Here is a 25,377-nt window from a genome sequence, read left to right on the forward strand (position 1 = left end):
AGAGCTTCCTTTGCTTGGAAGCTTTTGGAGCTGAGCTAGCTGCACTGCTGGAATTACAGAGAACACAGGCAAGAAAGCAGCTGTATCATCTCTACAGCATCATGAAACAGTGCTGTGCAGACATGTTGGCCCCATCATGGCATCAGCTGCTAAAAAACAAGACCCATCTCAATGGCTCATGGGGTTTGTTTATTGCTACAGGAGTGGCAGCAGCTAAGTTCAAGTAAAAAGTGACAAACGTCGTTGGTGCATTGCTGGGCTCCAGCCGCAGGAGAGGAAGGCTTGTGCACAGCTGGGCTGGAGTGAGGTGGTTCCCCCAGGGGCAGGGCCAGCCTGCACAAATGCGGAACAACCACGGGTCCTGGTTTGTGCCTGATTAACGTGGGGGACACCACGGGGCAGATGCGCCCAGGAGGGAATGTACAGAAGGAAAAGCAGCCACTGTGGTGGTGCTTTAGGGACCAGTCCCCGAGGCCTCAGGGCTGAGCCTGGGACCACGGGTGATTGTTCTAGGAGAGGGAAACATGGCGAAGAGCAGGACAGCTCTTAAGGAATGCTCTGAGAGGGGCCGGGCTGGGCAGAGCAGAACAGTCCAGTGGAACTCTGGGCTCACCTGCATCCTGCAGTAACTTTGCTGGCCACTGCTGTTCTCCAGCCCATGGACTTGTCAGGCATCGCAGAAGGGCCACCCCCGTGATGAGCTACAGCACCACACCAGGTTGCTCTGCAACCCCCTGGTTGAGTCATGGGGTGCCCCAGTGCTTCAGGCCACAGCCCTGGGTTGGCCACCTCAGTGATAGTGTCCTGTTTATCTGAGGGACCTGCCAGGGCTGCAGCCTTGAGCCTGCTGGCAGCAGAGGACTTTGCTCTACACCACGTAGCAAGGCAAAGGCCAGAGGCCAAGGAACGCAAAGATTACATCTGGGGCAAGGCAGAGAGCCAGGCTCCACTGTCCATAGCTGCCTCAGGAGCCCACAGGCTCTGGTTCTGATACGGAGATGATAGAGTGCAGAGTTGAGATGATCTTTAAGAAGGAGTCCAAGCCCTCGGAGTCCAGGCTGTGAACCAGTCCTGGCTCTGCTGGTGCAACTGAACAGAGGGTACTGCTGGTGTCATGGCCCATTCCCCTGGCCCAGTGGCACCACCACCTTGTCCAGCCAGAGCAGGTTGAGCTGAGCCAAGCGCAGCTGCCGGTGGTGGATGCGGCGCAGCCGCAGGAGGTAGAGGACTATGGCCAGCGCCACGACCAGGATGCAGGCAAAGAAGAGATAGTGGTTGTAGACAAAAGAGAGGCGCAGCCAGGAGGCGTGCGCTTGCCGGATGCTCTCCTGCCGGAGATCCCTGTGGAGAAAAATGTCAGGGCTGGCCTAGGATGCTGTGGGGTAGTACCGTGGTCTGTGCCACAGCTCCCCCTTGCCACGGGTGGCAGAGCCCTCGGCCTGGTGTGCTAACTCCTGCCTCTCCCCAATCCCCCTTCCCTGAGCAATGCCATCAGCGAGCCAATGGTACCTGAGTGGCAGAAACCGTGTCTTGTAGAGGATGGCTCCCAGTGTCCACTGCACCTCCCGGTCATACACCAGCTGGGCTGTGCGCAGGCTCGGGTAATCCAGGGGGAAGCTGAAGCCCTGGTGAAGGACTTGATACATCCAGGCTGATTTGAAGCACTGATACCTGCGGGTGCAGCAGGGTCATCAGCCAGACACTACCACCCCTACCCTGGTCCCTTATCCCAGCAAAAGCCCCACAGGAGGCCCAGCCATGGCACTCCCTCAAAGCCACTTACTTCAGCCGGTGCTGGTCAGCATGAGCCGAGTAGAGGCCACCACGGAAGCGCTGGGTCAGCACCTCCCATCGCTGGCTGCAGTATTCCTGCGGGAAGGAGAAGCTGGGGCTCAGAGCAGAAAACAGACCCCACTCCTGCCCAGCCCAGGGCTGGCACAGCACCCACCTTGGCAGCAGAGGTGAAGGTGGGGGCACTGTAGTGGCCCCCCAGACGCAGCACATCCTCGGTGCAGTAGAAGAACTCAGAGAAGCCATAAAACTCGCTGTTGCCAAAGTCAATGGGTGCTTTGTAGGCCCCCACCAGGGAGGCCTGGCTGCTGTTGGGCCCAGCCAGGAGGGGCTGCAGCAGCTCTGCACAGGCTGGCCAGTCCCCTCGTCCCCGCACAAACAGGGTTTGTCCACCCCTCACCACTGTATCCTCCAGCCCCATGGGCAGGCAGGGGTCCAGGAAAGGCATCTCGGGGCTCAGCCCCATCTGCCGGCCGTGCAGGCTGGAAAACAAGCCAGGAAGGAAAGATAATTGCACAGGGGGTCCTATACCACCCTTCAAAAGCCTGGTCTAATGCTGTCCTACATCCAGATGCCCCCACACCAGACAATGCCATGTCTCCTTGTACCCCACAATGCTGGCACCCACCCTGCCACCTCCTGACAAGGCCAAACATGCCTGATCTGTCACACTGCCCTGCAGCCATAAGCCCTGAGCACCTGCAGAGTGCAACAAGGCACAGCCCATCCCTCCCAGCTCACAGGGATCCTGAACCCTGCACACCCCAAGGGGATCTGGAGGCAGGGTTTGCTCCTGGCACAGGAGTACCTGGGCAATAAGCCTCTCCGCCTCTGGCAACAGCTTCACGGAGGGAAGGAGAGACAGGAGAGAGAGCTCAAGGTGAGGATGCAATGGAAAGATGTGCTGAGTGAATCGGTGCTGGAGAAGGAGGGAAAGTCAAAGCAGGAAAAGCTGAAAGCCACCAGAGGAGCCTCCCCGCAGCCTGCTGCGGAAGGAGGAGGAGGAAGGCAGGGAGCTGCAGCACCAATAACACCTGCCAAGCCCATGCACCCTGTGCCAACCTCACAGCTGTTGCCCATATGGCTATGGGAGCTGGTACTGCCAGGGGCAGCTCCTGAGGCAATGCGACAGGGAGGGCGTCATGAAGGAAGCAGCACCCCATTTTGCAATGCCCCGCCAGGGACACCGCTAGGTGAGGCAGCAGTACCGGTTGTGTACATAGGTCTGGTTCAGCACTAGATCCTCATAGCGCTGCCGGGCAAAATTGCCCCCAAAACCCAGGAAGGTGTTGACATAGACACGATACACGTGGCCGGTGTGCTGCACGTCACAGCCCAGGTTGAATTCTGCCAGCAGACTCTTAGCAGCCTCTTCCTGGGGACACAGAAAGGTCTATGGTCAGCAGCGGCCCAGGGAAGGTAAGCGCTGATCTCAAGGACACATACACACCTGCTGCGGGGAGGAGAAGGCTCCGGAGTCAGGCACTTCGTAGGCAATCTGCAGGGAGGCACCCCCCATGTCTAGGATCCCAACTGTTCGTTTCCGAACCAAGGACTCTCCCTTGTCCCCCAGCGCTATGGTGACCACCGCATCCTCTTCTGCAAGCCACAGCAGTGTGTCAGCAAGGGCCTGGGGCGGCATCTCCTCCCTTCCACTGATAACCCCCACTGCGGCCTCATGGGGCTCCTCCACCCCTGCAAGCAGCCCCCAAGGATCACCTGCCGGGCAGCACGTCCTGGCACTCAGGACTGGCCATCCCCTGGCTTTGTAGGTTCCCTCAAAGCATCCACCCCTGGAAGCCACTACAGGAACACCACAAACCTTCTCTCCCTGGCTCTTCACCCAAAATGCTGCAGGTGCCCCCCTTAGAGGAAATTGTTCCTGTGACCGGGGCAGGTGCCCCTCTGGGTCCCAGGTCCAGGAGGGTTTCACACACATGGCTTAGGGGATCAGGCACTGCTTGGCCAGAGGGGCAAACGCTGACTGCTCCAGAGCTTGCTGCTGGAGCTTGCCCCAGCAGGACTCTGCTCAGAGCCTCCCAGCTGCTCCACAAGCAGCCAGACTCACCGTCATCATGATCAAACCGTCCCAGGACAAAGTTGATGCCAATCCAGGCATACACACCTGCATGACACAGAAAGGGTCATTATAGCAATATACTAAAGGGAACCAAGCAGTGCTTTGCGGCAGCTCCTACCTTCCTGTTTCCCTGAGATCACTTCTGCATGTGATTTGGAGAAGAGGAAATCAAATTCTTGGGGCACGTTTCTCACCAAGTCCTCCAGGATTGCAACTTGCTGCCTGCAAGGGCACAGGAGAGGGACATTCACCAGGGATGCTCCTTTGCAGGAGTGCAGTAGATGGTGGGAATCCTGCTACAACGCACCCCACGTTTAGCCCCTTGAGCCCTGCTGCTGCCTCCAGCGCACTCTGCGGATGAGAAGCTAGATCGATTCCTTTGAGACTTCGGTAAAACGTGTCTCCCCTCAGCTACCTCTCAGCGTACTCGAAGCACACTCTTTCCTTTATCACATCTCTGCCCACGATTCCCAGTTCTCCCAGTAGGCTCAGGACAGGGTAGCGGTCTTCCCCTTTACTTATGGCTGAGGCATCCCAGTGGGTCCCTGGCTCCCCCAACAAGGGACAAGTTCTCACCCCTCGGGCAGCAGCCGCATGCCTGCTGTGCACAGGATGTAAAGTGGAGTCTCCTTGTGCTTCCGAGCCGGGACGTGGGCTGCCGCGAACTGAAGCAGAGGCCGCAGGTAGGGCGTAGCTTGCTCAGGGGCCGCTGCTGCCGCCACAGAGATGCCTGCCCGGGAAGAAGGTGCCGTGAGCCGGGCAGCGGCTGGTGCCCATCCCACACAAGGGGACCAGGAGCAGCGGCACTGACCTGGTTTAATCTTCTTGACGACGGGGCGGCTGTTGCGGTCCCTCATCTGCCTGATGTCCAGCAGGTCGTGGGGGTTCCCGTTGTGCGGGGGCCAGAAGTACACAAAGACCCGAGACCCGCTGCTCCCGCAGTCCACAACCACCCCGTAATTAAGGGCCGAGTCCTCGGTGTCGGTGGCCGTCAGCTCCTCCGCCCGCGCCAGGTACCTGCGAGCCGGGGAGGGGCGGACACGACACAGGCCGTCTCAGCACCGCGGGCAGCGGCGCGCCCCGTGCCACCGGCAGCCCCGTCCCCGCTCACCTCTCATCGCGCCGAGCGGCGCGGCCCGGCCCGGCCTGGCGGCGAGGGGTGGCGGCGGCCAGCAGCAGCAGCAGCAGCAGCACTACGGTGACAGCCAGCCCCAGCGCCACCGGGCGCTGCCGCGGTGCCGGGCACGGGCACGGTCCCGCCGACCGCCACGACGGGCAGGAAACGCCGACCCTGCGGGCAGAGAGCAGAGCTCAGCAGCGGGCCCGGGGCAGCCCCGGCCCCGCGGCCCGGCCCGGCCCGGCCCGGCTCACCTGGCCATGTGCGCCCGCCGCCGCCCGCCCGCGCATCGCCCCGCTGCCCGCACCCGCCACCGGCACCGCTCGACACGTCACCAGGCACCGCCAGCGCGGCCAATAACCACCCCCGCCGCCGGGCCTCCGCCGGGCTGCGCTCCTCCCACCGCGGTCGTGGAGACCAATCAGCACCGCCGGCCCCCGGCAGAGCCACGCTCCCGCCGCCCGCTGACCAATCGGGACCGGGCGCGACGGCGCCCCCAGGCGGCCAAGGGCCGCGCTCGGCTTCGCCCTTGCTCCCGCATCCGACCTTCGCAGGACAACGTCACGCGGAGCCTTCCTCCCGCGCGCCCTATCGCAGCCTTCCTATCGCCAGCTCCCAGCCAATCCGAGGCGCCCAAATAAACAACACGCGCCGAGAGCCGGAGTGGCGGAAGAGGCAGCCAATGGCGGCTCTCCGGCCTCTCGGAGAGGAACCGAGGGCGGGCCAAAGGTCGCAGGTTCACTGCCCAATGGGCTGCGCGGAGGGGAGGGGCGCAAAGTTAAGACACCCAATGGGCTACTCGGGCCAGCGGGGCGGGGAGTCCCGGAGGCCAACGGGCAGCTCGCCGGAGCGCGCCGGAGGGAGCTGCTGGCCAGTAGCAGCGTCCCATCCGCGGCTGCGGGGGCCAATGAGCGAGGCTCTCGGGGGGCGGGAGGTATCGGGCTGAGCCAGTGGGCGTGCGGCTGGGGCGGGCACCGGGCGGCGCCGGCCAGTGAGCGCGGCGGGGCGGGGCGGGGCGGGAGCGGGAGGGCGGGGCGGCGTGGCGAGGGGCCGGGGCGGCGGCGGCGGCGGCGCCATGGAGCTGGGGGCGGGGGCGGGCGCGGGTCCCGGCTCGCGGGGCGGCGCGGAGTCGGGCCGCGTCCTGCTGCTGCTGATGGGCGGCGGCGGCGCGGGCCGCGCGCGGCGGGGCGGCGCGGGCGCGGAGGCGGGGCCGGGCCCCGGTGCCGGCTCCGGCCCGGGGGGCGCGGAGGCGGCGCGGGGCAACGAACCGCGCTCCCCGCCCGCGCCCGACTACGAGGCGCTGCCGCAGGGCGCCGCCGTCTCCACGCACATGCTGGCGGGCGCCGTGGCGGGCGTCATGGAGCACTGCGTGATGTACCCCGTGGACTGTGTCAAGGTGCCGGCAGCGGCGGCGGGGCAGGGCGCGCGGCGGGGCCGGGATGGGGCGGTGGCAAACCGGGACCGGGGCGGGGGGTGCCCGGATCGGGCCCCCTGTGGTGACGGGCCTTGTGTTGCCCCCCCCCCCCCCCCCCCGGGCCTTGTGTTGCAGACGCGGATGCAGAGCCTGCGGCCGGAGCCCGCCGCCCGGTACCGGAACGTGCTGGAGGCCCTGTGGCGCATCGCCCGCACCGAGGGCGTCTGGCGGCCCATGCGGGGCTTGAACATCACGGCCACCGGCGCCGGCCCGGCGCACGCGCTCTACTTCGCCTGCTACGAAAAGTTAAAAAAGACGCTGAGCGACGTTATCCACGCGGGGGGCAATAGCCATGTGGCCAACGGTACTGCTCCCGCGGCCACGGGGGCTGCCGGCGGCCACCCGCCGCCACGCTGGGCGGGGAGCAGGGGGGGATAGGCCGAGCCGTGGCGGCAGGGAGGGCCGGCCCGGTCCCGCCGCCATGGGGCTGGGTGCCACGCCTGTGCTAAAGCTGTGCTCTCTGCAGCCGCGGTGCTGGGCAGGGGCAAGCACCGATCCTGCACCTGCCGCAGCCGCTCCCGGGTATCTGGCTTGGAGGAGGTTGGTGGCCCCGGCTCGGAATGGTGCTGGTGGACGGGAGCTGCCTGCAGATGAGCTGGGCCTGGCCGCGGTCCCGTGGGTTGGTGATGCTGGAGCTTGCCCCAGCGGGGCCATGTGGTTTTGGAGCCCGTCTTGCCATAGTGCCCGTTGCTCGTCTCGAGGAACCACCACGGTGGGGAAAGTGTGGGGCCGAGGGGAGAGCAGGGCACGTCCCATTCTCAGCTCTGTTCTGCGGCGTTTCTTCTCCACGGGGGCATTGGCCATCCTCAGGGTGCTGCCAGCTGGTGGCCTTGGCCTGTCCCTAAGGGCTGGGCCCAAGCCGGTACTGGTCAACTTACGGGACTTGACAGCCTGTCACAATCCTCTCGCTGTTTCCTCGAGCTCTCCGGGCGGGAACTGCTCAGGACTGGCCCACCAGGGAGATGGAGGCCACCTCTGGATCTCGCCCTCTTCCAGGGGCCTCCTTCTGTGCCTTGGCAGGGGACTCGGGGCTGTGGCGGAGCCCTGGGGTCCCTCACCTCCCCCCTTCACATGTGGCAGTTCTTGTTTTGCAGGTGCAGCCGGGTGTGTAGCAACGTTGCTCCATGATGCAGCCATGAACCCTGCCGAAGGTAACGATGGTCCTGGCCTGCCGGGAGGGGAGGATTGGGGTATGCCCGTGCTGCTCAGGTCACCTCTGCGGTATGGAGGGTGTGCTCCTCATTGCTCACCTGACTGCAAGGATCCTTTGGGGGGCCAGTGGCTGTGGCTCTGGGAAGGAGCCCAGTGGCTGTTACAGAGGGGGTAGGTCAAAGAGATGAATTCTGGGGAGCACAGCAAACCCCAGCTTGGGAGAAGCACGGAGGGCACCAGGCTTCCGCCCAGGAATTTTGCTGGGGGCAGTTACAAGAAGCAGGAGAGAAGGCAAGAGAGATGCAAGCTGTACTGCTGTAGTTATCCCAAGTGTGTGGAAAGTGGGCATTGCTGTGGTGAGGTCTCAGGAAGATGAGGTACGTTCTGGGCCTGTGCTCAAGAAGAAAATGAAAAGAATGGGATACAAAAGCCATGCTAGAGAAGTCAGAAGAAGGGCAATCTCATGCTATGGGATGTCTGGAAGACATTGATTTTGTTGAGCCTGGTATGTATGAAAAGGCAGTTTGTAATTAGTCTGAGCATGGTGGGAAACGGAGGAATAATGAGGAAAGGCCAGTCATAATCGTATTTTTTCCCCCTTAAAACCAGAGGGTTTGTGCCAGCGTAGGCTGCAGTAGTTCTGGGCCCAGCAGGGCTCCTGCCTGTCCAGTGGCCAGTCATAGGACCCTGAGGAGCCAGCAGCTGCGTGCCCAGACCATTGTCATTCCTTTCCTTGAGCTCATCTTCTTACCATGGCTGTAGTATTTAGTCGTATCGTTTTTAGCTCCTTGGGGCCACATCGAGAAAGAACTGGCGCAGGCTGCACTCTGGGCTCCCCTGCCCTGCTCTTGGATGTGTTGTGGGGGTTTGGCATCTGGTTCTTGCCCCGGAGCGGCTGTGTTTCAGCAGTGGCCACTGATGATTCCTGTCTGGTGGGCTCTGCAATGTGCTGTGGTTATTGTGGGGACTGTGCAGGGGGATGGCTGGGGAGGGACAGGCTCGTCCTGGTCAGGAAGTGTCTGGAAGGTAACAGATGCGGATGGGGTTCTGACTGTGGGGTAGTTCTGTGGGGTGGAGAAGACATTGGTCACTTGGGAGTGAGGGTGAATATGGAGTGTAAGTGCCTGGTATCAGAACAATCCCTGGAGCTGCGGCAGCTGTGGTGGTGGTGTCTGTGCAATAGTGATGTCTCAGCATGTTAAATGGTTGCAGTCCTGCCTGGGGACACACAGGGCACTGCTGGTCCGAGTTGTCTGTCATTACCTTGTAAGCCAAACTCCGTGCGCTTGGAAGGAGCTTGGCTTTGTCCTTACCCTTCTCTCTTCACTTTTCCTCCGTGCCTGGGTCCTGGCTGCTGGCTGCCGCCGTCTGTCCCAAGTGGTCAAGCAGAGGATGCAGATGTACAACTCGCCTTACCAGCGTGTGATGGACTGTGTGCGAGCTGTGTGGCGCAACGAAGGGGCTGGAGCTTTCTACCGCAGCTACACCACCCAGCTCACCATGAACATCCCCTTCCAAGCCATTCACTTCATGACCTACGAGTTCTTGCAAGAGCAGCTCAACCCCCACAGACAGTACAACCCAGGCTCCCACGTGGTCTCCGGAGCCTGCGCGGGGGCTGTCGCTGCTGCTGCCACTACACCTTTGGACGTTTGCAAAACACTGCTCAACACCCAGGAATCCCTGGCCTTGAGCTCCAACATCAGCGGACACATTACAGGCATGGCCAATGCCTTCAGGACGGTGTACCAAGTGGGCGGCGTGACTGCCTACTTCAGAGGGGTCCAAGCAAGAGTCATTTATCAGATGCCCTCAACAGCAATTGCCTGGTCTGTGTATGAGTTCTTCAAATACATCCTCACCAAGCGCCAGGAGGAACGGCGGGCTGGGAAATGAGCCAGAGCCAAATGCCGTTCCAGACCTGCTTCACCTCCCCTCCTAGTTTGTCTTCTGATGCCTCTCCCATTCAGTTTGGTTTGTGTTGAAGAAGGGGCAGCGATGTTGTTATTTGCCTTTGGCTGCTGCAGCTCTGCTCAGGCTGCACGGCTTGCTCTCCCCCACGGTCCTCCAAGATGTCCCGCTGGGAGCTGCAGCCTGGGTCCTGTTGCCTGGCACTTCGGTGGAGCTGTGCTCCTGTCCTTCACTGCACCAAGACATCCTCTCACGCAAAGCTCACCCCTCCTTGGAGGGGAAGGTGAATGTCCTGTCCTGCCTCTGCCAGGGCCAAGCTGAGCTTGCAGTCACCAAGGAGGTGGCAGCAGCACTGCCCGGGATGCTGGGGGCTTTGTCTGGCTTTTGGCTGAAGCAAAGTGTAAGCCTTGCCGTTGTCTTGTAGCACGCACACGTGATGCTGACCACCCTGGTGGAGGGCAGGGGGGAGGATGGCACTTGAGGAGGGGAGCCTGTAGGTTTGTTTTTGTTCCTGCTCTTGACGCCTCCAATAAAAACAGTTCAGCTCTATCCTCATGTTCCCTTCTTACTCCAGTGGGGCACCCATCAAAAGAGAGCAGTGGAGTTTGGGGGTAGCACTGTGCTGAGGGGGGCTGTCCCCCCCCACCCTAGCAATGTGCAGGTAGGAGTGTGGTGCCCATCCCTTTTGGCCGGTGGCCCATCGCTTGCTGCTGGCATGGCTTGTGACCCCACTGGAGAAGCTGGGGTTCATGCTTCTCATCTAGCCAATCCTGCACTCTCATTCTGACTGGGGATACTCAGGGTGCTTCCAGACTGTTCTGAGCAGAGTTGTTGGCAGGAGGATCCCAGCTTGTGTGTGTCAGGGACAGCATAGGAGTCACAGGGCTTTGTACACCTCACATCAGGTTTGGGGTTCAGCAGGGCTTTTGTCCCTGATTTTGAGTAATTAAACTAGTTTGATGCTTGATGAGCGTCTTAAAATTTATAGAATCATAGGATGGTTTGGGTTAGAAAGGACCTAAGATTATCTAGTTCCAACCCTGCTGCTGTGGGAAGAGATACCTTCCACTAGACCAGGTTGGTCACGGCCTTGTCCAGCCTGGCTCAGAGTGCTAATATTTTCTCTGATCTAGTGATAATTAATGGAATAGCTTATTCCTTGAACATATTATTAACTGTCTTGATACTGACTTCTTTCAGGGTCCCTCCCAGCTCTGGACCTGCGAGCCAGCCTTGCTGGGTTGCCAAGCACTAAAATACCACCTAATTGTGCTGACCTTCCAGAGCAGAGCTCTGGGTTCCTCAGGCTGCGTGCCTGCGGGTGACGCCTGGCTCTCACTGGATGCTCCATAGTGCTTGTAGGAGGGGCCTGCACCCCACAGTGCCATGCCCAAAATAAGTCCCTGGAGGAAATGCATTCACAGCTGTGGTATGTGCTGCCCTCAGTAACCGGGTCCTGAGTTGGCTCAGGGCTGGCCTGCACAGAGGGCTGCTAGGGTGAGCTGTGGCAAGGGGAAACAGGGGTTTTCCTGCAGCTGGAAAGGCTGCTGTGTGAGCAGGGGAACATGCAGCCCTTGGGGCCATGGGGCCCCAGCACTGCTGGACCTCCACAGTACAGGGCAGGGTGTTCAACACCCTGCCCAAGCGCCAGCCCAACACCAACTTCACCTTTCCCTTGAGCATCTCTTGCCCCTGTTCCTGGTGATGGGTGACAGGTGCTGAGCGACTGCCCATGGGATTTATGATGGCTGCCCAGCAGGTCTGCGTATCCCTGGGCACAGAGAAGCCATGGCCACTGCTCTGCAGCCTGCGTGCACCCAGGTTCCATGTTTTGCCCATCCTCTGCTCCCTGGCATGGGTTGCAGGCTCCTGGTCCCTGCTTTTTCTGCACAAGCAGGAGGATGAGGAACTCCTTAAAGAAACAAAAGCTACTTGAGGCCAGGAGCCACCAGTTTTCGCACCGTCTCAGGAGCTGGGGCTTTAAGAAATAGCCTGGGTATTGCAAGATCTGGCAGCTCTGCAGCTCCTCCACCCAAGAGGGAGAAACCCGAGAAGCAGAAACGTCTGGGAGAGACCAGGGAGGATTAGCTTGGCAGGCAGGGCATCAGACGGGAACCTGCAGAAGACGGGTATGACTGGGCTGTCTCTGCCAGGACGGGTCTCCCTGCCTGAAAGTGAAAGCTGTTGCCAGTGGAGCTGCAGCTTCACCTTTAGCCCTCACCAGACACTGGGGTGATGACAATCCCCATGGAGGAAAAGGCATAAACACAGGCTGGGGCTGGGGGGAGATTCACACTATTAAATCCACCAGCGGCTGGAAGAAGCTCTATAAATGTCAGCGAGTGGAGGCATGATTGAAGGTGACTCCAGGATGCTTCCAGGAATAACTGTCCACAGAAGTGCTGGGGGAGGGAGCAAGACCCCCCAGGATGGGGAGGTGATCAGTCAGCACAGCATAGAGGTGCTGCCATGTGGGCAATTGGCCTGAGCACTCCCCTGGCAAGAGCTCAGCCTTTGTTCACCCGGCGCTCTGCCAGGCTGAGTGATGCCCAGTGCAGACAGCAGCAGCCCTGCAGAGGTAAGGCCACAAAAGACAGGAAAATCCCATCCTGCTTCCGTTTCCATCCCCCGAGCTGGGCCTCTGCCGTAGACCAAGGGCTGGCCATGGTGGTTTGCTGGTTGCTCTTCAGCTCTGCACTGGAACAACTTGCCTGGCGGGCGGTTCTGGCACCTTTTGGCATGATGAGATGCTCAGAGGTAACCAAGTTATTGGTTGGTTCAGCTACAGCTGCCACCTTTCCAAGGTCTGCATCGGTGAATCCACGCTGCTCTGTGTCTGTCCCATGGCCTCCTAGGTAGTTGGCTGCACTTTGAGGAGAGCCCTCCTACAGCCTCTTCTGAGTAAAGAGGCTATTTTTGGCTCTCCAGCAAGGGAGCGGTGCTCAGCCCAGCAGAGTTTTGGAGACAACCCCTTTTCCTTTCTCCTCCTTTAGGATCCCCAGTCACATCCAGCACAGGCAGGGATTTGCTGTGTTGCCTTCCAGCCTTGACCCTGCCACTGGTGCCAGGGATTATCCCGGACTGGGTGAGCCCTGCAGCCCCAGGCAGGCAGAGCTGGGCAGTGCTGCCAGCCTTGCCCTCTCCAGGTGATAGATCTGGGGCTCAGGCAGCCCGAGTTTGCTGTGCCAAGAGCAGCTCCAGGGTCCCCAGATGCCTTCCTGGAGTAAATGGAGATGCCTGCATTCCCACAGGTTAAGGGCAGAGCTGGGGTGAGGGGAACTGGGGTGCCTGCATCTCCCCCCAGAGCAAGAAGGGGAGACCCCTGCAGTGTGTCTGCCCCATACCTTCAGCTGGGGGCCAGTGGGCTCCTGAGTTGCTCCTGGCTTGGGGACCCCACACAAGGTGCTGAGTCACAGCCTGCAGGGGCCTCTGCCAGCCCAGCTTTGGGGCAGTCAGTTGGGGGCAAAGGCATTGCCCTGCCAAAACACATCGCTGCCCCTCCTGTGCTGGTGTCCTGAACTAGCCCGAGCTTTCCTGCCCCCAGCCCCTCTGCAGTGGCTGCCAGCCTGCCCTGCTGGGTGACAGGAGGTGGCTGGAGCCCACAGGGAGCACAGAGGTGGGCTCCCAGTCTCCGTCCAGCCCCAGCCACCCCGGCTCTGGGATTCCTCAGGGCTCTGTCAGACCCCAATAAAGTTGTACAAGTTCTCATGACCCCACGGCCTTACAGCGGTGGTAAACATGGGCGCCAGGGCTGCCTGGACACAGAGCAGACATGGCTCCTGGTGGGCCCTGGGAAACCTTCTCCTGACCCATGCTGCTGCCTGAGTTAAACCGCTGAGACAGCTCCTGGTTGGGCTGCTCCCAGCCCGCCTGGCTCCCACTGAGCATCACAGTGCAGGAAGGCAGGGAATGTAGCCTGAAAGGTAAAAGTGAGGCTGGAAACCTGCCTTCTTGGCTGTAAGAGCCACCAAAGGAAACAACCCCCAGGGCTGGGCTGGGACTGCTCTTGGGTGTCTGGTCTGATGGGGAGATACTGGTTATACCCATACTTAGTGTTAAAATTCCCCAACAAGGGGCTGCAAAGTGGCCCTGGGAGGCATCAGAGGTGGGAGCCGCTCCTGGGCTGGATGGGGGTGGCAGGTGGGTCACTCTCCCAAGGGCACATGGATGAGCACCATGGGACAGCTCAAGTGCGTTGTGACACCAGAGCCTGCTCTGGGATCAGCCTGAAATGCAGCTGAAGCAAAGGCTGTTCCAGAGGGTGGGGGTGGGGGGGCTTCAGCCCTAATCTCCCTGGCTCAGGAGATTAGGATTGCACTGGTGGCACTGGCTAACAATTCCCTGCAATCCCCCCTCCCCAGAATAGCTCTGGCATGGGGGCTAACATACAAGCCTCCTGGCAGGGCACAGATGATGCCTGGTGTGGCTAGGTGGGTGCCAGGAGACATGTAAATCCAAGCAGTCTTCTCCTCTGTCCCTGCACCTTTGGGTGCCCATTAGACCTGAGCAGTACATTGCCGGGAGCACTGCCAAGGGCTATAAAAAGGGGAGGGAGTAGGGAATCGGGCCAAAATTGGGCGGTGGCTCCATCGGGGACACAGCTCCCTCTGGTGAGGACGCAGCTGTAATAGGCACCAGGCGCTGGACCTCACAACCGCCATAGGTGTCCTTGGGCAAGGACTTGCAGGGGGTGAAGGCGGCGGCTGAAGGCTGGAGGCAATGCCAGGGCTTCGGGAATCTGGGGAAGGGGCAGCGCCCACGCTGGATGAATCTCGCCTCTTTGGGAAGGGAGAAGAGCTACAAACCTGCTGGGTCTCACAAAGACGTGCTGGGTGCCTGCGCCCAGAGAACAGCCGAGCCAAGAGCAGGCGCGGAGCAGCGGGGGTGGCAGGGACAGAAGGTACCTGTCGCCCCGTGTCCCCGGGCGCTGGCCGATAGATGGCGGTGCCGCCTCTCGCTTGGGGACAGCCCCGGAGCCGCGTCCCAGCTGCAGCCCGGGAGACGCGGAGCAGCACGGCCCGCGCAGGGTCGTCCCGGGAGAGGGTCTGTGGATCGTGCTGCCCAGGCGGCGGGAGGTGGCACGGCGCAGCCGGGAGGGGCTCTGCTAGGACCAGAGCTCTGGTTTTCAGCAGTGCTCTGCTCTGGAGGAGATCAAGGTGCCAGTCTCCTTGTCTGGACGGGTCACCTTGAGTTCCGTGTCACAGCACTGTGCCCCGTCTCACCGGTGCAGGGAGGAGAGAAGGAAAGCCTAAAACCTGGGATCCCCCGCAATGCTTAGGTGTAGTCAGCCTGTGATGCATGGGACAGGCTGGAGGACTGGGGAAGGTCTGCGGCCATTAGGGTCTCATCAGAGGAAGGGAGGCAGATCCCTGGCCCTTCTGCTGGCAGACAAGTAGTTGAAGAAACCATTGCTGGAGGCTTCACAGCACAAGTACTGCTATTTTAATTTAATTACCTGATCCATGGCTGGCCACAGCTTCATTGGCACTGAAGAGCGCTTGTGTGACAACCTGGCATTGTCAGTGCCAGGAGGAGCTTCCAGCATCTCTGAGCCCTGACGGCTCTGCAGAGCCCCAGTGACCAGGCAGCCCTGGCAGCTCACAGCTCATGGCACGGGGTAGCTGCAGTGGGAAGCACCACAGAGCAGAAGGTGCCACTCCAACCCAGATCCAACACAGAGGACTGAGAGCCCAGCACCACCCCAGCACACCACTGGGTCCATGGGCTCCTGGCTCCAAGGCAGCAGGAGGTGGCTGTGCCCGAGTTGAAGTAGATGGGACCAGAACTCAGTGGGGTCTGCCTAGGTCCATGAGCAGCCTGGCCAGCCTTGCTGGGAGTAGGCAATTCACTCTGCACACAGGCAAGCTCCTTGCTGATGGCAGCAAGTGGCTGGTGAAGAGAGAAGGATTAAAAACATGGGACACACACACACGACCGCAGTGGGGTGAAGGGAGGGATGGAAAAAGATATCAGGAAGGACAGGAAATGAGAGCACATCTGCAGTGCTGCAGAGGCAACAGCACTGCTCCCCTGTGATCCTGAGTATGACAGAGGCCACAGAAAACCAGCTAGTACTGGGGTTTGGATAGAGCCTCCCTATGAACCACCGGACAGAGGCAAGTTCTGCTCACAGGCTACTCCTTGGCCAGGAAACATGAATAAAAACCAGAACTGGAGCCCATGCACAGAGCAGGCCTGAGGCCTGGTAGTTAAAGTCTGTCTGCCCCAATAGTCCCTCCTTTCCTTTAAGTCAATGCATTGTTTTAGTGAATCTTGTCCCTGTCCGAAATCAATCAGCGCCTTCCTGCCCTGACTCCCAAACAGCAGTAAATCCCCCAATCAACCAGGAAGAAACAACGCATGCCCTCTGCCCCTTGACCATGGCCCTCCCATCTCTCCCTCCCTTACGTCCCTCTGGCCGCACCACAGCCACAGTGGGGTCATGCTGGAGAGATCTCCAGCAGCACCCTGCGCCTCTCACCCCACCGGCAGCACACTGCTTCACCCTGGGGTGTGAGGGACAGGGTGCGTCATAGGTGGGTGCTGCCTCCAGCGCAGCCACGCAGCAACTTCCCTCCATTGTGTCTCCCCTCCCTGGGCAGCAAATCCAATCTGCGGTCTCCCACCATCTCCCTCCCACTGGCCTCCGCCGGCTGTTCCTCCTCTTTGGAGCACTTCAGTTCTACTGCCCTGCTCCAGGCCCTCCACCACCCCCAGCCCTTTGTGGTGCTCCATCATCCCCATCAGCTTGGGGGTATTGGGCAAGAGCCTGCAGAGGGGTCCCTCCCACTAATCCCCTGCCCTCCCCTCAGTCTGAGCTAGTGGGACAGCTGGGATCTGTCCCAGGAATGGGGCTCGCTATGGTGGACATCTAGAAACTTCCACCGCCATGGCACATCGGCCTGCAGCCAGTCCTCTTGGCTTCCCCTGGCAGGGCACTGCTCCAGCTCTCCATGGGAACCATGGGGCCGGGGAGCACACACGGGTGTCACCAGGCACAGCTGGGGTGAGCACAGCACTAACCTCCCACCTACAGCCATGCTGGGTGCTGTACTGATTGATAACGGTGGTACTGCCGAGCATCACCTCTTGCAACGTGGCCATGGAGTCCCCGTGTGCCCTTTTTTCTTTACATAACCATCCCTGCTTCAAAGACACTGACTATGGATGTGGGCAGCATGTCCCACACCAGGGCTCTCATCTCATTTGGGATCTCTACTGCTGCTGGGCATGCAGTGGATTTTTAACCAGCTTCCATGCGCTCAGAGGGGACGTGCTAATCCAGGAGCTCCCCTCATACACCCCGATTTCGGAAGAGCTTGTATTGTGGTTACAGTTCCTCTGGCTTGTATACCAAGGCATGAACTCACACCGGTCTATTTCTGCAGACAACAGTCTGGCAGAACATGGAGGAAAATGCAACTCCTTCCTATGGCAGAGACAAATCTCCCCAGGCTGACTGCTGCTGCAGAGAGCATTACCTATCTTTGTTCTTGGCTATCCTGTTTCTACCCACGAGACCACAGGGCCTTAACCACTCATCTCGGAAAGCCAAGAGCCGAGCCTGGGCTTCCTCTCCCGCGACACCTTGCTGCCATCCAGCAAACAATCGGCTGGGTGTGCCGCATCCTCTCCCGCCGGCCTCGGGGTGGCTCGGGGGACAGCAGGGTGCTGCGGCGAGCCAGGGCTGGGAGCCGGGGCTGCTGCTTGCCCGCTCTGTCCCCGCGGTGTTGCAATGGAAAGAATTTCTCCGGTTCCTTTCGAACGGCAAACCCCAAGGGTGCACGTTCAGATTGTGCGGTAGAAATGCGCAGTGTAAAACAGGCTTTAGCAGGGTGAACGGTCTTTACCTGCTGCTTCTGCCGCGGCTACAAGCCCGGGTCCTCTGCTCGCGGTGGAGGGACCATGACACGACAGGCACGGAGAGGGCAGAGGAGGGCACAGTGCGCTTCGCTGAGCAAGAGAGGAGGCACACTGAGCTGCGGGCTGCGTGCGTCCCGTCCTCTGGGAACGTCTTCAGGAGTTCGGACGCCGCGGCCGGGAGCTGAGCGGCACGGTGCGGGAGAGCTCACGGCGCCGCTGGTCTCCGCCGCCGCCCGGGTCGAGCCAGACGGTGCTCCGCGGGTGTCCTGCCCTACCCGGGAGCGGCTGCGGCGCTCGGAGGGACCTGCCCGGCAGAGGCACGGCAGCGGCGGCGGGGCCAGGACCGCTCCCAGAGCTCGGGGGCTGTGGGACGGGGCGGCCCGGGACGGGGCGGGCGCGGGGCGACCCCGCGGCCGCTCCCGCGGGGTTCGGAGGCCTCGGCCACCCCCTCCCCCTGCAGCCGAGCGAAATGGCTGAACATGTAGCAATAATGCCCCGGCATTCAGGCTGCCCGGCCCGGACGGCCCTAATCAGCGGCCCGCGGACCCCCCTCCTCTCCCCCTGCGCTCCCAGAAAGGGGAACAAAACCCAGCACGTTTCTGCAGCCCCCGCGCATAAAGCGCCGGGCCTGGGCCTCAGTGGGGGGCAAAGCGGCCCGTCAATCTCGGCGCCGGGGCCCCTTTGTCCCTCGCCTCCCTGCCACACCTTTTGTTCCCGAATCCAATAAGCGCCTATTCCCGCTACCTTCCTCGGCGGCTCCTTTCAGCGCCGGCCCGGCCGCCACAATGGGCCCGGCTCTGAGCTGCGCGGCCCCATTCAGCGCCCTTGGCACGCTCACAAGCCGGCCGGGCCGCCCTGCCCCGCGGGCACGCCGCTGCGACCTCCCCGCCGCCGGGCACCGGCCGCTGGGCGAAGGAGGAGCGGGCGGCAGATATTGCACCTGGTTTATTGACTGACTCGGCGAGCTGGCGCTGGCAGTAACCGATACAGAGTAGATAGAGGGGCCGCGGCGCCCCCGGGCCCCGCCGTCGGCTTTTTACAAGCAAAGCTGCTCCGCGGGCGCGGCGCGATCGGCCCCGGCCCGCCCGGCCGTCGCGGCGGCTCCGCGGGTCGGCGGCTCTTCGCTGCGAGCTCGGGCGGCCCCGTCCTGCCGCGCCGCTCTGCGCGCTGCCTGTCCCGCGCCGCGACCCGCGGGAGCGCCGGGGTCCCCGCTGCGCCGTCCCGCCGCCGCCGCCTCCGTTCCAGGGAGCGCATTGCGCGGCGCCCAGCGGGGCTGCGGTGCGGGTGATAACGGGGCCCTGGAGCCGCCGGGCCGTCCTGCCGGTCCGCTCCCGGCCCTCAGTGCGTGCGGGCTACCAGGCCCGGATGCCCTGCAGTGCGCCCTGGCTGCAGGAGGGCCCCGCCGCCGCCTGGTGCAGGGGCTGGCCGCCACCGCCAAAGCCCCCCAGGTTGCCCACGTTCACAAAGGGCCCGGCGGCCGCAGCCGGGCTGCAGGTGGCTTGCATGGAGGCGCCGCCGGTGCCCGCCGGGTAGGTGCAGCCGTAGCCGGGGTTGTAGGAAGCGGCGTTGCCGTAGCCGTAGGCGGGGAAGCCGTTGTAGGAGTAGGGCCCGTTGTATGCCGAGCTGTAGCCCTGCGACCCGCCGAGGCACGGCTTGCCGTCGCGGACCAGCACGGGCACGGCCACCCTCCGCGGCGGCGGCGGCGGGGCCGTGGGGCCGCCCAGCTCCAGCGACTTGTCCTGCCGCTGCCGCTTGCACTTGTAGCGCCGGTTCTGGAACCAGATCTTCACCTGCGTGGAAGTGAGCTTAAGGCTGCTGGCCAGGTGCTCCCGTTCGGGTGCCGACAGGTAACGTTGCTGCTTGAACCGCCGCTCCAGCTCGAAGACCTGAGCCTGGGAGAAGAGGACGCGCGGCTTCCTTCGGCTCCGCTGCTTCGGCCTCTCAGCCTCCTCCGCCTTCTCCGCTGCATCCACCGGCTTCTTCAGGACGCAGCTCTCTGCACGGGGGAGCACAGGTCACGGCTGCACATCGTGACGCCGGGCGCACGCTGCTCCCGACGGGCCCCACCGGCGGGCGGGAGCCCCGCGCCGCTACGCACCCGTCGGGCAACCGCGGGTCGGGCGGGTCGGCAGCGCCGGGACAGGCCGCCTCCGGCACCGCGGGTGTTTTAAGATGGGCCGGATCGGGCGGCAGAGCCAAGCGCATCCCCGTGCCTCTGGCCCGGCTGCGGCGTTACTCTTGCGGCTCCATGGGGCCGAGCCCCGGGCCGCACCGCGCACGGTGCCAGGCACCTGCTTCACCGCCTTTCTCCCCGGTTGGGCCTAACCCGCCCCGTTCCCTGCGCTCCGCTACCAGTATTTCGGAGCGCGGGCCTGATGCGGCAGCTCTGAACTGGGGCCTTGCAGAGGCGCTTCCCGGGGAGGCTGCAAGCAAGGCTCGGAAGAGGGTGCTGGCAGCCCCGAGAAGTGCCAGTCCCGGCTCAACATGTCCAGGGAACGCGGCCGCGGCGGCGAATACCGGGTGGCATCGTCGGGACAGAGGCTCCGCGGAGCGGTGCCCCACGGGTCGGGAACGCACCGCGGAGAGCGAGCGCGGGCGCGTCCGAACTGGCGGGGCGGGGAAGCGCGGCCGGGCCGATACTCACTTGGGGTGCGGGCCGCGGGGTCCAGCTCCTCTCCTGGGCCGGGGCCCTCGCAGGAGCCGCGCAGCACGGCGTGCACGTAGTTATCGGCGGAGATCCGCGCGTCCGTCTGGCTGCCGGGAGCTGCCATGGAGCTCAGGTAGGACAGCTTCTCCTCCTCCTCCTCCTCCTCGCCGTCGGAGAAGCGGGCGCCGTCGGCGGCCGCCAGCAGGCAGGCGGCGGGGTGGAAGTGGTGCTCCAGGTGGTGTGGGAGCTGGGCCCCATAGTGTGGGTCCTGCTGCTGCTCCAGGTTGAGGATGTCTTTGACAGAGAAGGGGGTGGAGGTGACGGGGCTCGGTAACATCATCGGGGCAGCACAAGCAGCCAGGCAGCCCCGCGAGCCCAGGGGCGCTCGGGCGGCAGCTCGGCGGGGAGCGCCGCGCCCGGTGCTGGGGGGAGCAGGCAGCGCCGAGAGACGAGGGGCCGCGCCTGCTCCTGTCTAAGTTGCCTCCATTAGCCCGGCGCTGGGGGTCTGCGTTTTGTTACAGCTTCTGCAGGGACAGCCAAGGGCTCGGGAGCCTCCTCTGCCCCGGGCCGGCACGTCACGGCGAGGAGGGGCCGGGGGCGGCCTCGCCATTGGAGGGAGGGGGAGGCAGAGCCGGCCCCCTGCCCGGCTCCGGCCGCCCGGCCAGAAATAGCAATGTATTAAGGCTGCGCTCGGTGCGGCCGCTTCTCCGCTGAGCGCCTCGCACACCCGGCACCCGCCCCTCGGGCGCGGTAACGGTGCGCCGTGACCGGGGTCGCCGCAGAGAGCTGCGACCGACATTGCCGCCCCCCCCCCAAGTGCTAAGCACGTGTAAGTAGGTAGGGACTCCCGCCCCGACGGCTACGGCCCGAACACGGCTCGGACTGGCCCCGGGAGGGGCGAACATGTGCTGTCCCGCCGTCCAGGCCTTCTCGCACCGCCGGCACGGCTGCCCGGCCCAGCAAGTACCTCCCGCCGCCCGAAACGCTGCTTGGAGAGGAGGTTCTCCTCCTCTTCCCGCACTCCTCCCGGAGCCGACGGCATCCTCGCCGTCTCGCGCATTACACATACCCGACCCACTTCGCATCCCCCGATGCCCCCCGCCGGTGCCCCCTTATATTTCCCCGCCACCGGCCCTTGGCAGCTCGTCCGGGCTCTCCGCAGCCGGTGCGCCGCGCGCTCGACCGGGGAAAGCGCGCTCCGTGGCCGCTGCCGGATCGGGCCCCGCAGCTCCGCGATCGCCAGGCCCAGCCGGGCCGGGCCGAGCCGGGTCATGTGAGCACCCCGGGGCTGCGGTATCGAGGGCCTAGGCCGAGGAGAGTTATTCCGCGCTCTTTGGTCTTTCCTTTCGATTTCTTTCGTTTTCTTTCGTTTCGTTTCGTTTCACCCGCCAGTAACGGGAGGAGAGCGGCTCCACAGAGTCACCACGCTGCCGTGCAGGCGGGTGAAGCTCCGAGCGAGCCTGCAGAGACCCCTGGTCCCTGCGACTCTCCCGGCACCTGGGCTGCGCCAAACACCGGCCGAGCACCCGGGTGCGGTTCGGGAGAGTGTGCCGCGACCCTGCGGGGGCTGCCTGCGGTCCCAGAACCCCTCCAAGGGCTCAGCGCCGCCGAGACGCGGGGAGCGAGCTCACCGAAGGAAGGGCGAGGGGTCCCGGGAGAGATCTTTCGTTGTGATTGAAATCCTGCCGCCCTGCAGGGATCGGATCTGCTCCGAGGCGATACCCCAGGCAGCCGGGCTTTCAGGGCGGGCAGGTGAGTGTCCCGCGGCCGGGTATTCGCGGGACCTTCCGGGGAGCTTCTCTCTGGTCTCTACCCTCAGTCGGCTCCGCCGTTTACCGGCTCTGTCGGTGCCCTGGTTTCCCCGGCTCCCGCCGCTCCGCACGCCCCGGAAAAAAACATTTTCCGGCGGCGCAGGCTGGGACAGGAGCCCCGGTCCCGCTCACTTCGACAGAGCTCGGGTGCTCCCGGTCCCGCGGCGGGACCGGTTCCCTTTCCGCCGGCGCGACGAATCGTTCCCACCGCGCCGCTTCAAACCCGTCGCCATAAACCGTGGCGGATCCGTCTCTCTTGCCGCTCCCGCTGCCCGCCGCCTTCCTCCGGCTCTGAGGCCGCCCGATGCGGGCGGTGGAAGGGGAAATGCGCTCACCATAACCAGGCCCGGTCGGGCTCCAGCTCTGCCCCGTGCCGCCGGTGCGCGGAGAAGCCCGGCGCTGCGCCCCCGATAACGATTAATAACAGTCAGCGCTTTATCGATATCACAGATCCGGCCCGGCGCGCTGAGGGCCAGGGCCCATTGGGATCTGACTTGCCCGGCGCCATAGGACAGGCCGGGCGCGAGGCACGACCGACAGGCACGGGGCGCCCGAACCGAGTGGAATCGGCTCTTCGGCGCCCAAGCATGGAGCAGAGGTGCTCCCAGAAAGCTGCGGGTTTTGCTCTAGCAAAGGGAAACCACCGGGCCTCTCGCAGTCGTGCTGCCACGGGCCACACAGGGTGCTCGGGGAACCCACACCCAGCGGCAGGAGCAAGCCGCAGCCGGGACCTGACACGCACGGGAGCACCCTTGCCGTATCACGACCTTTTTCCCCACCGGTGCTCCCGGTGCGGTAAGCTGGCCTCCGACTTCCGGCCTGCATCCCCCCTTTGGTGGTGCCGGGTCTGGCCCACTTCGGAGAGACACGAGTGGCGGTTTCCCAGCTGGAGAAGCCGAGGAAGCGGGGAGATGCTCGGGCCCCGCAGAGAACGCCACCCCGGTATAGCTCCCGACGGGCACGGCCGGGCCTAAGCGAGAGGGACTGGGGTGCAGAAACCGGGGTAAGGCGCAGCCCCGGTACCTGCCGGCGGGTGTCAGTCCCGGGGTGCGGCTTCGGGGCCTTCCCAAGCCGGCTGGGATGGGGTCACTGGGCTATTAATGGTTATTTTATTTATATCATTAGCAGCGTCCCCTGAGCTCTGTTTACAGCGGGGCCTTGTTGTCCCGGCCGCTCCTGCGCTCTGTTTAGACAGGGGATTATTGTAATGGATGGAGCTCGCAGTGCGGATGCTGCAGCGGAGCCAGGAGCAACCCCCGCGCCCGGAGAAGGGGGAGCAGCCCTGCAGCGGCCTCGCACACGGCGGCTGACAGGCAACTTCTCCCCTTTCCCCGGGGCCCTGGGCGCAGGCCGCCCGGTAGCAGGCGTCCGCTGCCGGGGGCCTTGCTCTGGGCGATGCTATCAGCCCCAGGGCTGCTAATTGCTCCATTAGTCTCGCGGGTGCCGAGTGCTGGAGCCGGCCCCGCGCTAATGGCCGTAAACAAACAAACACGCTAATCCGACCCTGTCTCCAGCGCCGGGGCTCGGGGAGCCAACGCGGGACGGCGGAGCGGCCCCGCCGCGGCGGCAGGAGGCCCTCGGCGGGCGGCACCCACCTGCCCGCCGCCCCGGGCAGCCCCGGAGGCCCGCAGGCTGGGGCCGGTGCGGACCCGCTCAGCCAGGAGCTGCCCCCCGCGCCCGGCTCTATTTACACAGAGCCTGCCCTTGTGTAAACGCTGCGCGCCGTGGTTTATCTCAGGGCCCGTCTGTTTCTCGTTCTCTGTCAGCAGCGCCCGGTGAAGGATGGCCCTTTCCCAGGGGCTCGGCCCTGATTTATGTGAGAACCGCAGCGCGCCGGGGACGCCCTCGCACGGCGGGGACGGCGACGAGCCACGGAGAGGCGGCGGGTCCCGGGGCACCCACCCGCGACGGAGCCGACGGTGGGGACGTGCCCGGCCTGGCCTCGCACGCCGCGGACACCTGCCGGTGCTCCGCTCGCTCCGGACCGTGCTCTCCCCTCACGATGAGCGTCGGACTCGTCCTGGATGTCTCCGGGTTCCGCTGCCCGGTGCGCCCGCATTGGTGCATCCACCGGGTTAAGGTACGGGTTTTACTCCAGCCGCGCCGCCTGCCCAGGAGTAACAGCTTTTCACAACTTTTTGCAGGAAAACTTTGTCTTTATTCTCCAGGAGAACAGAGGCTTCTGCGGGCAGTGGAGCCAGATCCAGGCAGGGGATGCTGTGCACTCACCCGGCAATATTGTCTTCATCTCTCGCTGCTCTGTCTCAGCCTTGCCCGGTCAGTGACCAGACTGTCCTGCCTGCTCGGGTCTCCTGGTTGACACCTGCCTCTACCCCTCCTGAGAACCCCCGTATTTGGCTTTGCCCAGAACCACTCATCTAATGTCTATTTTCTTGAGAAATACATCACTGCACATATTTGCTGTTCTTCGGTATTTTCTTGCACCACTGGCATTGGCTGATGTACTTTTGCTTCACAGTTCTTGCAGGGAACTTGTATGGCTTGGAAATATGTCCCAAAACAAAGCCTCAGCGAGAAACATGCTTTTAGAGGGTCAGCACCAGACTTTTAGCACACTGAGGAATGTATGCATTTCCAAGGTGGGAGCTTGACTTGGGGGGTACCAGTAGCTGTGTGCAACATTCAGTGCTCAGCATTTTGTGGGATCAGAGCTGCTCATACAGGAGTGCTGGTAATTTCAGCAAGGAGCTCAGAAGAGTTAGACACCAAAGGGAAAGCTGCCCTTGGTTTCAGTGCCCAGTGGACCTGTGAAACTGAAGCTGATACACTGAGGTTGGTGAGAGTCAACTTGGAAGAGCAGGTAAAGGTCATACTATGTCTGAGGCAATGCAGGATAGGAAATGTCAGTACCAAGGACTCCCTCCGGCCTGCTTTTATTTGGTGTCTCTCATGCACAAAGGGTATCCAGGCTTCACAAAGCCACCCTGCTGCACAACATAACTGTGGACGTGCAGAGGGTAGCAAAACACCTCTTCCTCTGGAGGAGAAGCTGTCATAAATCACCGCTTGCAGCTCATGTGATGAGAAGGTCCCCTGTCCAGCAGAAGGAGGACACTGCTGCAGACACACGTACACCACCCACTTGCTAAAGCAAAACCCACAGCCTTTCTGGGAGCACCTTTGCTCCATGTTTCAGAAGCCATTGTTGCATGTTTGCATCCATGAGTTTAAGAAGCCAGGCTGAAATTCATTCTTCACCAGAGGCTCAGCACGAGGCTTGCTCTCCACTTGCATCCACAGGCCCACGTACCACTTACATCCCATAGGGCTTAAGTGGAGCCTAAGTGGACCCTGGGCCTTGCGCTGGCGGCCTGCCCGGTGCTGGATTTCAGCTCCAAGCCCAGGCCTGCAGCTCTGATTCATGCATGTAATCCTGCTGAGGTCAGCGGGATTCATCCTGCTCCCATCACAGCCTGTGGGACGGTTCACACGAGAGTGGCAGGGTCAGGCTCTGTGTTTGCATGTACCGTAGAAAATGGAACAATTAAGATTAAACCAATTAAACTTTAA

The 25,377-nt window shown here is 62.7% G+C and overlaps 4 protein-coding genes across 5 annotated transcripts; 2 read left to right on the plus strand and 2 right to left on the minus strand.

Annotated features, from left to right (window-relative positions):
* Positions 1 to 168: 168 nt before the first annotated feature.
* ENTPD7 (ectonucleoside triphosphate diphosphohydrolase 7) lies at positions 169 to 5,361 on the minus strand. Its single transcript, XM_065672008.1, has 12 exons — positions 5,243 to 5,361; positions 4,983 to 5,162; positions 4,683 to 4,888; positions 4,448 to 4,601; positions 3,990 to 4,093; positions 3,860 to 3,916; positions 3,242 to 3,390; positions 3,000 to 3,166; positions 1,949 to 2,273; positions 1,784 to 1,869; positions 1,510 to 1,671; positions 169 to 1,341 (listed from the first exon to the last, which is right to left on the minus strand). Exons 1-12 carry the CDS (start codon positions 5,248 to 5,250, stop codon positions 1,113 to 1,115), a joined length of 1,827 nt encoding a protein of 608 aa, XP_065528080.1. The 5' UTR covers positions 5,251 to 5,361; the 3' UTR covers positions 169 to 1,112.
* Positions 5,362 to 6,048: 687 nt separating this feature from the next.
* SLC25A28 (solute carrier family 25 member 28) lies at positions 6,049 to 10,074 on the plus strand. 2 transcript variants are annotated; one of them, XM_065672017.1, is made up of 4 exons: positions 6,049 to 6,384; positions 6,538 to 6,766; positions 7,557 to 7,613; positions 8,993 to 10,074. In XM_065672017.1, exons 1-4 carry the CDS (start codon positions 6,064 to 6,066, stop codon positions 9,508 to 9,510), a joined length of 1,125 nt encoding a protein of 374 aa, XP_065528089.1. In that variant the 5' UTR covers positions 6,049 to 6,063; the 3' UTR covers positions 9,511 to 10,074. The 2 variants fall into 2 exon arrangements, with proteins under 2 accessions (XP_065528089.1, XP_065528088.1); XM_065672016.1 differs by lacking the exons at positions 6,049 to 6,384; positions 6,538 to 6,766 and having other exon boundaries at positions 6,788 to 7,613.
* An 8,244-nt stretch (positions 10,075 to 18,318) lies between these two features.
* NKX2-3 (NK2 homeobox 3) lies at positions 18,319 to 21,117 on the minus strand. Its single transcript, XM_065672018.1, has 2 exons — positions 20,033 to 21,117; positions 18,319 to 19,384 (listed from the first exon to the last, which is right to left on the minus strand). Exons 1-2 carry the CDS (start codon positions 20,373 to 20,375, stop codon positions 18,741 to 18,743), a joined length of 987 nt encoding a protein of 328 aa, XP_065528090.1. The 5' UTR covers positions 20,376 to 21,117; the 3' UTR covers positions 18,319 to 18,740.
* A 9-nt stretch (positions 21,118 to 21,126) lies between these two features.
* On the plus strand, positions 21,127 to 25,377 carry LOC136010071 (uncharacterized). Its single transcript, XM_065670693.1, has 4 exons — positions 21,127 to 21,139; positions 21,314 to 21,787; positions 23,613 to 23,926; positions 24,015 to 25,377. The coding sequence occupies exons 1-4, from the start codon at positions 21,127 to 21,129 to the stop codon at positions 24,129 to 24,131; spliced, it is 918 nt and encodes a 305-aa protein (XP_065526765.1). The 3' UTR covers positions 24,132 to 25,377.

The sequence above is a fragment of the Lathamus discolor genome, chromosome 3 (genome assembly GCF_037157495.1).
Source record: "Lathamus discolor isolate bLatDis1 chromosome 3, bLatDis1.hap1, whole genome shotgun sequence".
Classification (NCBI taxonomy): domain Eukaryota; kingdom Metazoa; phylum Chordata; class Aves; order Psittaciformes; family Psittacidae; genus Lathamus; species Lathamus discolor.